General features: G+C 44.6%; 1 protein-coding gene across 7 annotated transcripts in view; it reads left to right on the top strand.

Annotated features, from left to right (window-relative positions):
- Positions 1-13,211, top strand: part of DLC1 (DLC1 Rho GTPase activating protein) — a 434,550-nt gene that overhangs the window by 384,817 nt on the left and 36,522 nt on the right. Inside the window, exon 1 of one of the 7 annotated variants that reach the window (XM_055567230.1) lies at positions 3,358-3,703. The exons of 5 other annotated variants lie outside the window; for them this stretch is intronic. In XM_055567230.1, the coding sequence (XP_055423205.1) occupies positions 3,667-3,703 (37 nt within the window). In that variant the 5' untranslated portion in view covers positions 3,358-3,666. Of the gene's footprint in view, positions 1-3,357; positions 3,704-3,725; positions 3,881-13,211 lie in introns of those variants that run through there. One more of the 7 variants, XM_055567231.1, reaches the window with a different exon arrangement.

The raw sequence follows: 13,211 nt of genomic DNA, 5'->3' as shown, positions 1-13,211 counted from the left end.
AATGCAGGAAAGTGAAAAGTGAAAGTGAAGTTGCTCAGTCATGTCTGACTCTTAGCAATGCCATGGACTGCAGCCCACTAGGCTCCTCCGTCCATGGGATTTTCCAGGCAAGAGTACTGGAGTGGGGTGCCATTGCCTTCTCCTCATCTTCTCCTAGATGGTTATTTAAATACTAATTGCATGGCTTAGTTTGATGTGCCCATTTAGTAATATATAATAATAATGTCTAGCCTTATCAAGTACTTACTATGTGCTAAGCTGTAATGTGCATGAGCTTATCAATCTTCATGAAAAACCTCATGAGATATGCACTATTTCAAACCTCTTTTTTCAAAGATGAAGCTAAAGTTTAGGGGGCTAAATAATATATTCATCACACAGTTGGTAAGTGACCTATTTCAAAAGTCCTGTTTCAACCACATTCTACAAGTGTAGCAGTTTTCTGAATGTAGCATATCCATTTCTAATGGGAGGAAGAAGAAGAAGTGAAGTCTCTCAGTCATGTCCGAGTCTTTGCGACCCCATGGACTGGAGCCTACCAGGCTCCTCCATCCATGGGATTTTCCAGGCAAGAGTACTGGAGTGGGTTGCCATTTCCTTCTTCAGGAAATAGGAGTAAGAATTTAAAAAATAAAATTTGGGATTTGGCCCAGGTCACAGGCTATGTTAGGAAACCAAAGAATGGAAGAAGACGATGAGATTCAGGGAAGGCTATATGAAAACCAATGCATCACCAAGGCAAATGTGTCTGGAGTTACTATTATTTTTAGATGGTGAGCAACCCATGTCACACAAACCTCCAAAGAGATGGAATGAAAAAAGAGAAAACAACATAAATAATCAAGGAGAAAGAGGCTTCCCTGGTAGCTCAGTGGTAAAGAATCTGTCTGCCGATGCAGGAAACAGGGGTTTGATCCCTGATCTGGGAAGATCCCACATGCCGCAGAGCAACCAAGCCCATGCACCACAACTACTGAAGCCCACGCGCTCTAAAGCCCATGCTCTGTAACAAGAGAAGCCACCGCAATGAGAAGCCCGCACACCACAGCCAAGAGGAGCCCTCGCTCGTTGCAACTAGAGAAAAGCCTGCGCAGCATCAAAGACGCAGCACAGCCACAAATGAATAAATAAATGGGCCACATCAAAAGATATTTTTAAAAAATCAAGGAAAAAGGAATGAGACTTGAGACAAAAATATTAACATTAGTAGGTTTTATTCTGGAAAGATGAATAGCTTAGTGGCAGATGGTACATCCGACTTGCACAGACACCTGGAAACCTAATTCAAGAAAAATACAACTTCAACCAACTAATAATAAGCATTAAGAACTTATTCTGAGAATTGATATGTTTTGGAGGAGAGGCTTAGAGTATCTATATTTTCAAGGTTTGGATTGTTTCTAAACAAGAGAATTTACTGTATAAGGGAAGTTTAGGGAAATATTCCTCTTTTTCAAGTTTTGAAGAAGTACACACTGAGCAAAGATTTCAAAATGCAAATCTGATCATGGGATGCCTTCTTTCTTTATAGTGGTTTACATTGTTTTTTGCTGTTAAGGATTTTTAAAAATTGTCAACATAGTAGTGTAGGGAATTGAAAGTTCTTGCCTTTATTTTTCCAGTTTCCCCTGAATCGAATTCCCCCTTGCTAGCAGCTGTTTTGAGCGTTCTTCCAGCTCCTGGACTTCAGAGGGACATTCCCTTTTCTTTCTTCTTGGGCCAGGTCGTGTCCCCACTTTTCAGGCCCTTACAGGACCTCTTTCTCATAAGCCCTTTGCTTTGTTAGCAGACTAAACTCTGAGCAGGCAAAGGGCCTGCCCTTGCTTATCTTGGGGTCCCCAGCAGCTCTAAGTAGGTAAAAGCCCTGGAAATAACTGTTAAATAGAGGAGCCCCATGCACTCCCAGGATGCCACTCCTCAGAGCCCAATTCCGGTTTGGGTAAATTAGGAAATCAGTGGTGAAATGAGTGTTTTTGTTTTTGAAGCAATGGGGTGAAAAAGTTGTGTATGTCAACTAAGACCCAGCTATGAAATCAACACATTTTAAACTAATCAAGAGATTAGTTTAAATTCTCCCATTTGTATTTAACCCTATTTGAAAACAGACTCTGCTTCAAGCTTCCCTGTCCCCTCCCCTACTTTATATATCTCCCTCTAAGACATTATATATATTTCACTGACTTATTTTGTTTATTGTGCATCTTCCCCACTAGGAAGTATACTCCAGAAGGGAAGGGATGTGTATCTTTTTTGCTCACTGCTGAATCTCCAGAGCCTAGAACAGTGTTTGGCTCATGGTAAATAAATGCTCTGGATGTATTTGTTTAATGAATAGGTTTAGAGTTTTCTTTACCCAGAGGAAATAGGCAGAAAGCATTGACTAGCCTCAAAGGAAATTTTCATGCAATCTCTATCAGAGTTTTTTTCTTTTTAATTTTACAGAGATTATAGTCAATTGTAATCCTTTTAAATAAAGCTTCCTTTTATATCAGGGGTCTTCAAATTGCAGTGCACCAGAATCACCCAAGGGCTTGTAAAAGAAAAAAAAATGCAGATTCTCAACATCAGAGATTCTAATTCTGCAGTCTAGAGTCTGCTCTACCAGTTCCAGGAGCTGCACTGGGTTGTGGCCCAAGGGCTTTGGTTAGGAAACTTTTGGCTCTGGCTGCACACAGGAGACTAGACACGTGGAGTAACAGCTGTCCCTCTCTACTACAGCGTCAGTTACATTCCTCTGTACCCCTGCGCACCTTAGCAATGGATGATGAATGTCCAAGGGGCAGGTTGTCGTCTTCCCATTTTACATGTAATGAAACACTGATTCACCCCTCCCTCCCCACCTCGCCTTGGTTCCCAGGAATTTATGCGGTTCCAGTCATGATGAAAGGCAGGATAACAAGTGGAAAAAAAAAAAAAAGTGTGCAAACCTACCAAGAAAAACATGAGGGAAAGTGTTCCCAGCGTGGAGCCCAGACCTCCCCAGCAAGTAAATGCCCCCAGGGTCCAGCCTTTGCCTTTGCCCCCAAGACCACTAATGGGAGACTTGAAGGTGCTTCCTTCAGCGGATTTGCCGGCCAGGGGAAAGGCATTCCAGCCCGGGGCGGAGGAGGGACGGGGAGGGGCTTGACGGGGGGCAGCGCCAGGGGAGGCCTCGGGCGGTGGCGGGCTAACTGGGCGGCGCGGGAAGAGGGGAGGGGCGGGGCCTGGTAGTGAGGGGGCGGGGCCGGGAGAGTAGGGCGGGGCCTGAGGCCGGCGGGAGACGCTGCTGGAAACCCCGGCGGCGGGGAGGAGGAGACGCGCAGGGTCTAGTTCCTCCCCTTTGGGGTGGGCGCTGCAGGAGGGCGCGGCCTGCCGGCTAGGCGGGAGGCAGAGCGCTCCTGCGGCTAGTACGAGGGCGCAGGGCTCCGGTCCCGGCCATGGCCGAACTTCGCTGCGGCAGGAGCCAGCAGCGCTCCCGGGCTTCTGGCTCAGCTCTCTGAGCGCTCCCCCTTTTCGATCTCGGGCAAACCCCGCGTTCTTTCTGGGGTGGCGAGCAAGGATGCTCTGAGGATCGCTCGGAGGGACGCGCGCGTCCCGGGTGCCGCCGTGGGTCCCGGCGCCGGAGCCGAGCTGCGTGGGGCTGCCTCGATTTCCCCACCGCGCGCCCGCCGTCCCCTGCCGCACTTGATGTGCAGAGAGAAGCCGGACACCATGATCCTAACACGTAAGCTAGACTTGTGCCTTGCCGTCCGGCCGGCCGCGAGAGCCAGCTGCGGAGGGAACCCGCCGCGAAGGAAATGTCACCCTGCCTTGTCAAGTCGGTGCCTGACGTTCTGTGCTTTGGCAGCGCTTTCCGAGGAGGCTCGGAACCGAGTGGCCCGTGTTTCTTGGAGTGCAGGAGGTGGAGTGTGGGGAAAACAAGGGTCGTCGTCCGGGAGGGAGGTCTTAATCTCGGTTAATGCCGCGGGCTGACGCGCCCCGTGGGCTCTGGGAAGGGCTGCGGGCTGGTGAGGGTGGGGGGGTGGGCGACCGTAAATGATGAAGTGAAACCCACAATAACTTCCCGCGCAGGCTGGGGGTGCAGGCCGGGCTGGGGGCCACAGGGCCGGGCCGGGGTCGCAAGACGCGTAGTCCCTCTGCACAGCCTCGCTGGCGGTCTTTCTATTCTTATTCTAAATCCGAGGCTGTGGCCTCTGGCTCCGATGGGGCGCGGAGCGACCTTCTTTCTCCTCTCCCCTTTGAGGACCTTTGCAGGGCTGGCGCTTGCTGTCCTTCACGCTACAAGTCCAAAATCAGCGTTGACTCCTTTGAGAATCTTATTATTTAGGGATATTTAGACTGCGGTGACCCTTGGAAAAAAATGTTCAACTGCTTAAAAGTGAACCTTACCAAAAAACTTTTAATTTCCAACCGTTTTTGTTCAAATATTTTAAACACTGGAAAATAACTCGGGCTTAGCCAGGAAAGTCTTGCTTTGGTGGCTGCCTGCTCCTGGAGAGTACTGCAGCTGTTTTAGCCAGCCCCAAGGCTTGCATGTGGGGCGCTTGCTGGAAAACTGTGCCTTCACGTGCTGGGGCGTTGGACTGGGTTTCCTAAAATGCCCCACGGAGATGCCCACGCCCTTGGCTCCGGAGGAGGCGCCCGCGCGCCGCGAATCCCGGGGCCGCCAAAAGGAAGGAAGCACAACGGGCGATCTGGCTTTTTCCGTATATCGAGGTGACGGCCTTTTGGACCTCTACCCCCAGTGTCCTTGTCCCCACCTCCAGCCTCGCGGACCGAGCCTTTGATCCTTAGGCAGGAGTTACACCTCTGGCCGCGGGAAACCGACGCCGCCACGTGTAACTTAACAGTCTCCGCGTGCCTTTCCAGCGCGCGGACCCTGGGTGAGGCCGGCAGGGTGGGAATAGTGGTCTGCAGCCTTCTAGCTGAGTGAATCTGGGAAGTGACACCTCGCCGTACATCCTTTAGCTGCACATGGGCATCATAACTGTGTTTACCGCGCTGGGAGGTGCTGAGGATCAAACGACAAGGGCTGAGCACCAAACGACAAGGGCTGAGCACAGTCTCTGTGATGTTCAGTACCCAGTGTGTGCTAATTAGAGAAGGAGGGAACCCCTGCATGTAGAGTGGAGAAGAAAATATTGCCCAAGCTTGCTTTGCCCCAGTCATTTTACACTCAACTTGGCTAGCAAATGGGTACATTCTTAGGATTCAGAAGCTGCCTTAGTGATGGCCGGTGAGGCGGAGGAATGCAGTCCAGGCAGCCTCCGTTACCGGAAGATTCGTGAGGGCGGGGTATATGACGCATTTGGATGGGAAAAAAAAAATCATAGCTCTGAAGAAGGCAGAATACCGAGTCTCAGATTACTTTTTTGTTTTTTTCAAAACTCTATTTGCTGAAGATTTGAAGGAAAATAATAGCCCAGCAGAACTCTGGATGTAAATCTATCAGCAGCTCCAAGAGGTTGACTAATTCAGCATCCATCTGGCCTGCAGGCTGGTCCTCCGCAGAGATAATTTGCAGAGCATAAGTGAGAAATTAATGGAGGGACCTAGTGCCATCTTGGCTTGCAGACTGCAGCAGATGGTCGGAGGGGTGCCCTGTAAGTCAACAGTCCCCCTAATAGAACTAAGTCCTGGGAAATGAGTGTCAAATAGTTAGCAGATGTGCATTCAGACGTTATTTCGAGACGTTTTCTGAGAAAATGTTGGCGATTGTGTGTATTAACTTTTATTGTGGCATGCCAGATTTACAGCGTGGCCCAAACCTGAGTGCATATTTTTTTCATTAGCACTACTGTTCAGCGTTTAAAATGAAGCACAGCAGACTGACTTTCTCTCCCAGCTTGTTTTAAAACTTTGCTTTTGACAAAAACAGATTTTATTTTAATTCATGCCGAGTGACACCTTACACCAAACTGGCTGGAAGCCCAAGACAGAGAACTGACTTGGTTTCCCTCCTCCAGAGAATCAGACTAAGTAGCTTCCAACTTCATCTTTCCCTCCAGTGAATGAGAAGTGTCATATCAATGACTTACCTGTGTCTTAACTTCCTAATTGTGGACCTTAGGAGAAACACCACCTCTAACTCCTTAAAGACCAAAAAGCATAAACAGTTAAGCAGTTAACTATGGCTAATTGAAGGCAGTGTTCCAAGTTTTAATACACTGGACTAATCAAAGGATTTTCCTATAGTTCTGGAGCAAAGGTGAGAGACCGGATGCCCCTTTAAAGCCTTTTTATTTTTGTTTATTTTATTATTGTTCTGTCTTGTAGTTCAAAAACCAAAGATGGAGCGAAGTTTCGGGGCATTTTTACATTAAAGGGGAATGCTTGGTTGCTTCTGGAAAATATAGCAGATTAATAGAAAAGCATGTTATGATTAAACAGTTTATCACTGTGAAGTGAAAAATCTGGATAGTAGTTAAACTCTTCCTTGTAAAACTAGTGTGGGGCTTTAAGAGGGTATGGGAGGCCCCGGTGAGATGCCTTCTAATCAGAGGCTTGGTGGGATTCCAAGAGGTGGTTTCAAATACAAAAATAAGTACTTGGGTTTCCCTTGGTGTCCCCATGGAGATTTTAAGCCATGATGCAACGTTCAAATGAAAGTGGTATTTTTATGGCTTCAGTGGGTAAATATGCAATTTGAAAGTATTCAGGGGAGGGTGGTTTGGTTCAGATGAATGGGGCATCCAAAGTACAGTGGGTGAAGTGAATTGTACTCTTTTGAAGAGAGCCTTGTGCTGGACAGGATGGTCCAGTATTGTAAACACACTTTTCTCATGCCTAGCTCCCTTTCCTAGCAACAGGAAGACGGAAATGAGGCCATGCAAAAAAAAAAAAAAAAAAAGACTCTGAAGGTTCTAGACAATACTTGACCCACCCTAGCATTCACTGTGTACAACCAGAGAACTTGCAAAAGTAAAAATAACTTCAGATGTTTCCCCTTCCTCCCTGGACATTGCCCAAGTGCTAAAGACCAAATTCTCTGTGCTTTAGAACATTACAGCACAAGCAGGCTCATGGTACAGCTGGCAGAAAGTCTCATCATTGCCAAGCCTATTCTTGAAATTATAAAGCTGGCCTGGGGAGACGAGTGGTTTTCATTTGTAAAGTTGACTTAGTCTAATGCTTACAATGATATGAGTTGCAATCCGGTGGAGGAGAGAGAATTTAATTTCTAAGTGGAGTCATTTCTCTGAATGTTCATTTTAGCAAGATTTACCTCTAATATACTTTGGCATTGTGGGGCTGCAGTACAAGGAGTAATCTTCATAGCATGCAGGACATCAAAAATTGTCCTCGCTGTGGTGGGGGTGGGGGGGCGGTGGAAACTGATGCTCAGCCATAAGGTATGGTCCAGCACTGTGTCCTAAAAAGCACAGTGCCAAGTGCCTCTTTTCCATGGCTGTGAAATTAGGAGGAGAATGCTCTTCTGGAGTGGATTTTCACAGTTGTCTGTGATCTGATTGTGTGGCCACTGTGTAGAGAGGAATTCCAGAACTTGAGGGTAATTCTTATTCTTTTTAAGGAGGACAGTGCTGTAGGGTTAAAATACGTTTTTATAGGAATAGGTGGCTGGAGGGAGTATGATCAGTGGTGTTTTCTTTCCACCTCAAATTAGTCAGAAATCTAATTAATGTGAAAGGGGTAAGATTCCTAGCTGAGAAAGCCTCTTCCTGCCTGTTTGCGTTTTTCCTTGTGGGATCCTGTGTTATTGTTAAGGATTATCATCATCAATGATAAGTAAGTATAGTTCCGCTAGAACTTCTTTAATTGGGTCTCAACATTTTTTTTCACTAGCTATTTCCTCCTTGCCATCGTAATTAACAGCAGGTAGGAATAAAGTATTGTGTTTTTAGCCTATACATATGTATATGTACATGTATATGTATATATAAAAATTTTATAGTTTCTAATAAGCAACAGTCAGCTTTCTCTAGTGTGGATACTTCTTTTTAATTTTTGTAAAAAATACATAGACTTTTTTTTTAATGTATAGACTTTTAACAGAATAGTAGTGACATTATGTATGCGTGCTCAGTCACCACAGTCATGTCCGACTCTTTGTGACCCTATGAACTGTAGCCCACCAGGCTCCTCTGTCCACGGGGATTCTCCAGGCAAGAACACTGGAGTAGGTTACCATGCCCTCGTCCAGGGGATCTTCTTGACCCAGGGATCGAACCCATGTCTCCTGCGTTGCAGGCGGACTCTTAACCCACTGAGCCACATTATAGAAGTTAAAATGTATTCTTAAGTTTGGTTTCATTGTCACATGTAATCTTCATGCAACCTCACAAAGTAGATCTAATTATTTCCATTCCTAAGATGAGGAATCTGAGCTCTGGGAGAGAGTTAAATACCTTGCCTGAGATCACTTACTGTGCATGACCAAGCTAGGATTTCAACCAGGTGTCTGTGACTGTAGATCCCAGTTGTGGACATATATTTGGCAGGAGTTGATTCGGTTGAGGAAACAATATTTGGTGGCCAAACAGAGCCTTGCAGTTACTCCACAGTTTCTTTGTGCTGGTAGGTAGAGAGCTGTAACGTTAGGGTCCCAGGTTGACAAATGAGTGGTTTCTCCGTCCCCTCTCAGGGGCCTCGTGAATGGAGAACTCAAGCCTCTGTCTTTAATATGTGAAGAAGGAGTTTTGGATACCATTTTCTAGTCTCTGTTGACTATACTGAATGGTGCTTACTTCTGTGAAAGCACTCCAAAATAATGTTTCCAAGGGAAAGTTTTCTCCCAGAGGTCATTGGAAACATTTTGAATGGCATTTTGAAAAGGCCTACCTATTAGGAAATAATGTTCTTCGGCACCAAAAGGTAAAAACCGTATTCCTTTGCTGAAGTCAAGCCAACACACACGGTAGGAATCAAGTCTCTCTCTTAATCCTTCATTCTTGTTTTTTATGCTGCTACTGGAGTGAGTTTCACAGTGGAAAGTAAGCTCCTTTTCCATCCACACATCCTACCTCAACCGGGTGGCCTTCTCCTGTCTTCCCCTTTCTGCCCCCAGGAGGAAAATCAAAAGCTAGCTGAAGGCTGAGGTCAGTGCGTAGAGTCCTCAAATGCCTTTGACGCCTCCCATCCACATTTTGTTCTCTCCCCTGCCCCACCTCTGAGTGTCCTGCAGAGAGGGCTAGAGGCTGCTTCCTGCAGCTGGACAGAAAGGCGCCTTCCTCCTCCTTGCAAGAGTCTCCAGAGGATGTCTGAGGGACAAAAGTTTTCCACACCCTGAGTTCATAGCATTTCCCAGGTTGCAGCACTTAGGAGGCTGGAGAGGAAGGGACCTGGGAGGTGAAATGGCCTGTGGCCCATGCACTCCGCCCTGCCATGCCTTTTGTCTCACTCAGATAACCAAGGAGATAGAGGATGCCAAAATTCTGCAGTCATTTTCACCATCAAGGACATCTCTTTACAACTTTGTTTTTCAAACTGTGTGACACCAAAAAGGGATCTTGTATGATGCTTATGCATTTGTAAAAGTCATTCCAGGGGAAATTCCAGATCTATGCAAAGGCAGCCTGGAAAAACATTGCCTTTTCCCTACTGAGGGGCAGCTGAGTTGCCTGGAAGTTCAAGGACTAGTCCAAGGTCATATGTGAGTTGAATGGAACTGGAGACCTCTTCCTGTTCTATTGTGTAAATAAAACAGGGAAGCAACAAAATGAGGATTTTTATGTGTTTGTAGGAAAAATGTATGTTATAAAACCACTAATATCCTAAACTAAACAAAAATACTTGGGTCAAATTTTGACCAGTGGATTGTGTGTGTTTGGGGGGGGACTGAATGTCATAAGCAGTTTTGATGAAAGTAATTCTTTTGCTCACCTAGGAGACAATAATACTTCTATTTCTTACACCTTTTGCTCAAGAGTCAGAAAGTCTAATTGAACCCAAGCATGTCTTGGAGGTTCTGCAGGTTTGGTTCCAGACCACAAGAATAAAGCAAGTCATACAGATTTTTTGCTTTCCTTGTGCATATAAAAGTTACATTTACCTTATACTGTCATCTATTAAGTGATTTTTTAAAAGGCTGTTGAAAAGTGGCCCAATAATAGACTTGCTTGACAGGGTTGCCACAAACCTTCCATTTGTAGAAACTGCACTATCCGTGAGGTACAGTAAAGCAAGGTCTGTCTGTAGTGTTTCCTGTTTGAGGTTAGACATAGGAGTGGCTAACATCTGCTTGTATTAGCCAGTATCTGGCATGTTGTTATTTTCATTGGTCTTTGATAAGGCAACTTGATGTTTCGTTCAATTCTAGATTTCCTTTTTTTCTCTGTCAGGATGGACTGTAATATGAGTGAATAGTTTCTGCACCATCCCTCACTATTCCCTTTATTTCTAACTTAAAGTTTTGTAGCACTACAGGTTGCACAGTATTTTATCTTACCTGAGCTGTGACGCTGTAGAACTTAGGGCAAAAGCCACGGATTGGGGAGAGGTGCTTAGGGTTATAGAATAGGCTTTGCAGACATGTGTGAAAGACTTGATGAGCATGTCAGTCTTGAATGGTGGAGATAGGGAGGTAGGTGCTATTTTAGGTTTGTAACCAGGTATTTTTGCCTTGAAAAAGTAAGTTTAAAAGGAAGCAAATTATATAATTTTAAACCATCTTCTTCATTTAGCAAAAAAAAAAAAAAAAAAGAGAGAGACTCAGAAAAATAAGGAGCCTTAAAGTTGGTTTAAGATGGCTTCCTGTCTTGAAATCATTTTCCTAATCTATCCAGTTATCATCTAAGAAACTACTTCAAATTTTTTTTCTTAGCAATAGGTGGTTTGAAAGGCATAAATATTTGGTGCAGAATACTGGAAGAGAGAGAGAGAGAGAGAGTGTGTGTGTGTGTAGATGGAGGTGGGCTTTGTTCCACCTCAGATTGCAGTGAAGTAGAAAGATGTGATGATGCAATATCCATTTCCTTAACAGTTTATTTTCATTTAAGTTTGATTTTGTGTGTGTGCTGGGTAGTAAGTGCCAGTTTCTGATTCACTGGGAGATGATTTCTGTTCCTGGAAACAGTTGGATCAGCTCAAGCCTGGAGTGATAGCACCCAGTCCTGCCTGAGCTTAAATGGATCCAGAGCTGTTTGCCTTTGCACGGAAAGGGCATATATTTTTTGATGTGAGCTATGTGCTTTTTTCCTGGTTTGTGTGTTAAAAATAGTGTTTTGCAAACACTTGAACTCAGTGATCCCCAAAGGAAACTTTAATTGATTTAATTTCTACAGTGCTGGAGTGTGGACTCCTGTGCAGACTATCAGGTGTGGGCTTGCCTTATGTGTCCCTTCTTTAAAGCAGAGCCATTTATTAAGTTGTCATCACATCATTAGGGAAAATGGGTCCTGCCCCCCCCCCCCACCCCCGCCTTTATATTATTTCTAGGAATGTTCTCTACTAGAAAGCAACGTATCTGCCTCTGAATCTCAAGTAGGAGAAAAAAAAAAAAAAAAAAAAAACTTAAAAAGAGAACTCCCTCAAAACTCCCAGTTCCTACTTGTATTGAAAAACAGTCTAGTGATTTCAAAGTGAGGGTAATCTTTGTGGGCAAGACTGCGCTGTGCAGAAAGTTCTCTAACCAGGAGTGAGGGCTGGTGGCGGGAGGGCGGGTGGGGGGTGCCCTCTGGGACCATAAGCAAATTATTGTTAGCTAAACTTTGGACCAGCTTCCTCATTTGTAAAGAGGAAAAAATGGAAAAGTTCCAAGAGGCTTCCCAGCCCCCAGTTCACTGATTGAGTTGATGTCAAGATGGTGCTGTTAACTGAAACACAAATGTACAAGATCAATAAGCAAAGTAAAACTTTGATTTTTTTTTTTTAAAACTCAAGAGTTTTCTATGCATTGGAGTGTTTTCTTCCTGTAAAGACTAATTTTAGTTTGAGGGCTGGAGACATGGATATGCAAAAATGCCTAGGGTTTTGAGTTCTCTGTAATATGATCATAGGCTTCAGGGAACAAATCTAGAAACTGATCTATTAAGAAGCAAATTAGAGGGAATTGCCTGGTGATCCAGTAGTTAGGACCCCATTCTTTCAGTGCAGGGGTGCATATGTTCGATCCCTGGTCAGGAAGTAGGAGCCTGCAAGTCACAAGGCATGGCTCCATCCCCCCCATAAAGGAAACAAATTAGATATTTTAGCAATAAGCCAGTCAATTTTGTACATTTGATCAGTTTTTTGAGGGAAGAAGAATGTCTCCGTGTAATTGATGATAAATCTGGAAAATTAATAGATGGAACCTAGTCTGAGAGTTGTCTTGACGAACAAGGGAAATGGGCATAAAGGAATTCTTAGAATCAGAAACTTAAGGAATCTGCACAGCCTGTGGCAATCCCAGATTTTACAGATGAGGAAACCAGTCCAGAAGGATTGTGTTCTTAAGGCTACTTAACTAAGCAATGGATTCTTTCCTGGACCTGTTTCCCTGACCTGTTTGTTACAGGTCATACTTTGCCCCCTTTCTGTGGCGGATTATTACTAGGAACTTGGGACACTCAGATGCAAAGCTCTTCTGTATCTGAGGAAATCATGTTGGTTGCTCATTGGGTAACAAGGCTAAGGAGATGCTTGTATCTGCTCTTTGGCATAACCTACTTTTCACTGCATACCTCCCCTTCTTCTGTTGTGTGTTACAGTAAATCGAGTCTGCTTACCGTACCTTCACACACACCTGTGCTTTGCCGGCTCTCCACTTAGCTTATTCTCTTTTATTCCCAGTCTCCTTTCCTGCAGTCCAGCCTTCTATAAAAGATCATAATCCCTCCAAATAAAGGCTGAGCATTGAAATGAATGCCCAGTAGCCCCCTCCCTCCCTCCCCCGCCTGCCTCTGAATTCATAGCCTCCTCTGTACCATACAGGGATTTCTTAGTTTACTTTTCTTCCTTCCTTCCTTCGTTTTTCTTTCTTTCTTTTCCTCTTTCCTTCTCTTTAAGAAAAAGCTGTGTGAGAACAGTGTATTTCAAACAGGTTGGTTTTTTTTTGTTTTTTTTGTTTTTTTTTTAGGGAAGGTAACAAATAGCCTTTTTTTTTTTTCCATTAAAAAATGTAAGACTGCATTACTTATTATAAGTGTTATTTGGGGAAACTTGTTTCAGTTTTATATATGCTTATATACACACGTTTGTGTACATGAATGCGTGCATAGGTACACATATGCATGTGTGTGGAGGGCCAATGTAAAATATATTTCTCACGGTGGCTCCTGATCTGAAAAAATTAAGAC

Source organism: Bubalus kerabau, chromosome 2 (genome assembly GCF_029407905.1).
Source record: "Bubalus kerabau isolate K-KA32 ecotype Philippines breed swamp buffalo chromosome 2, PCC_UOA_SB_1v2, whole genome shotgun sequence".
NCBI lineage: Eukaryota > Metazoa > Chordata > Mammalia > Artiodactyla > Bovidae > Bubalus > Bubalus kerabau.
The sequence above is the reverse complement of the archived record's forward strand: the minus strand, read 5'-3'. Positions and strand labels throughout refer to the sequence as shown.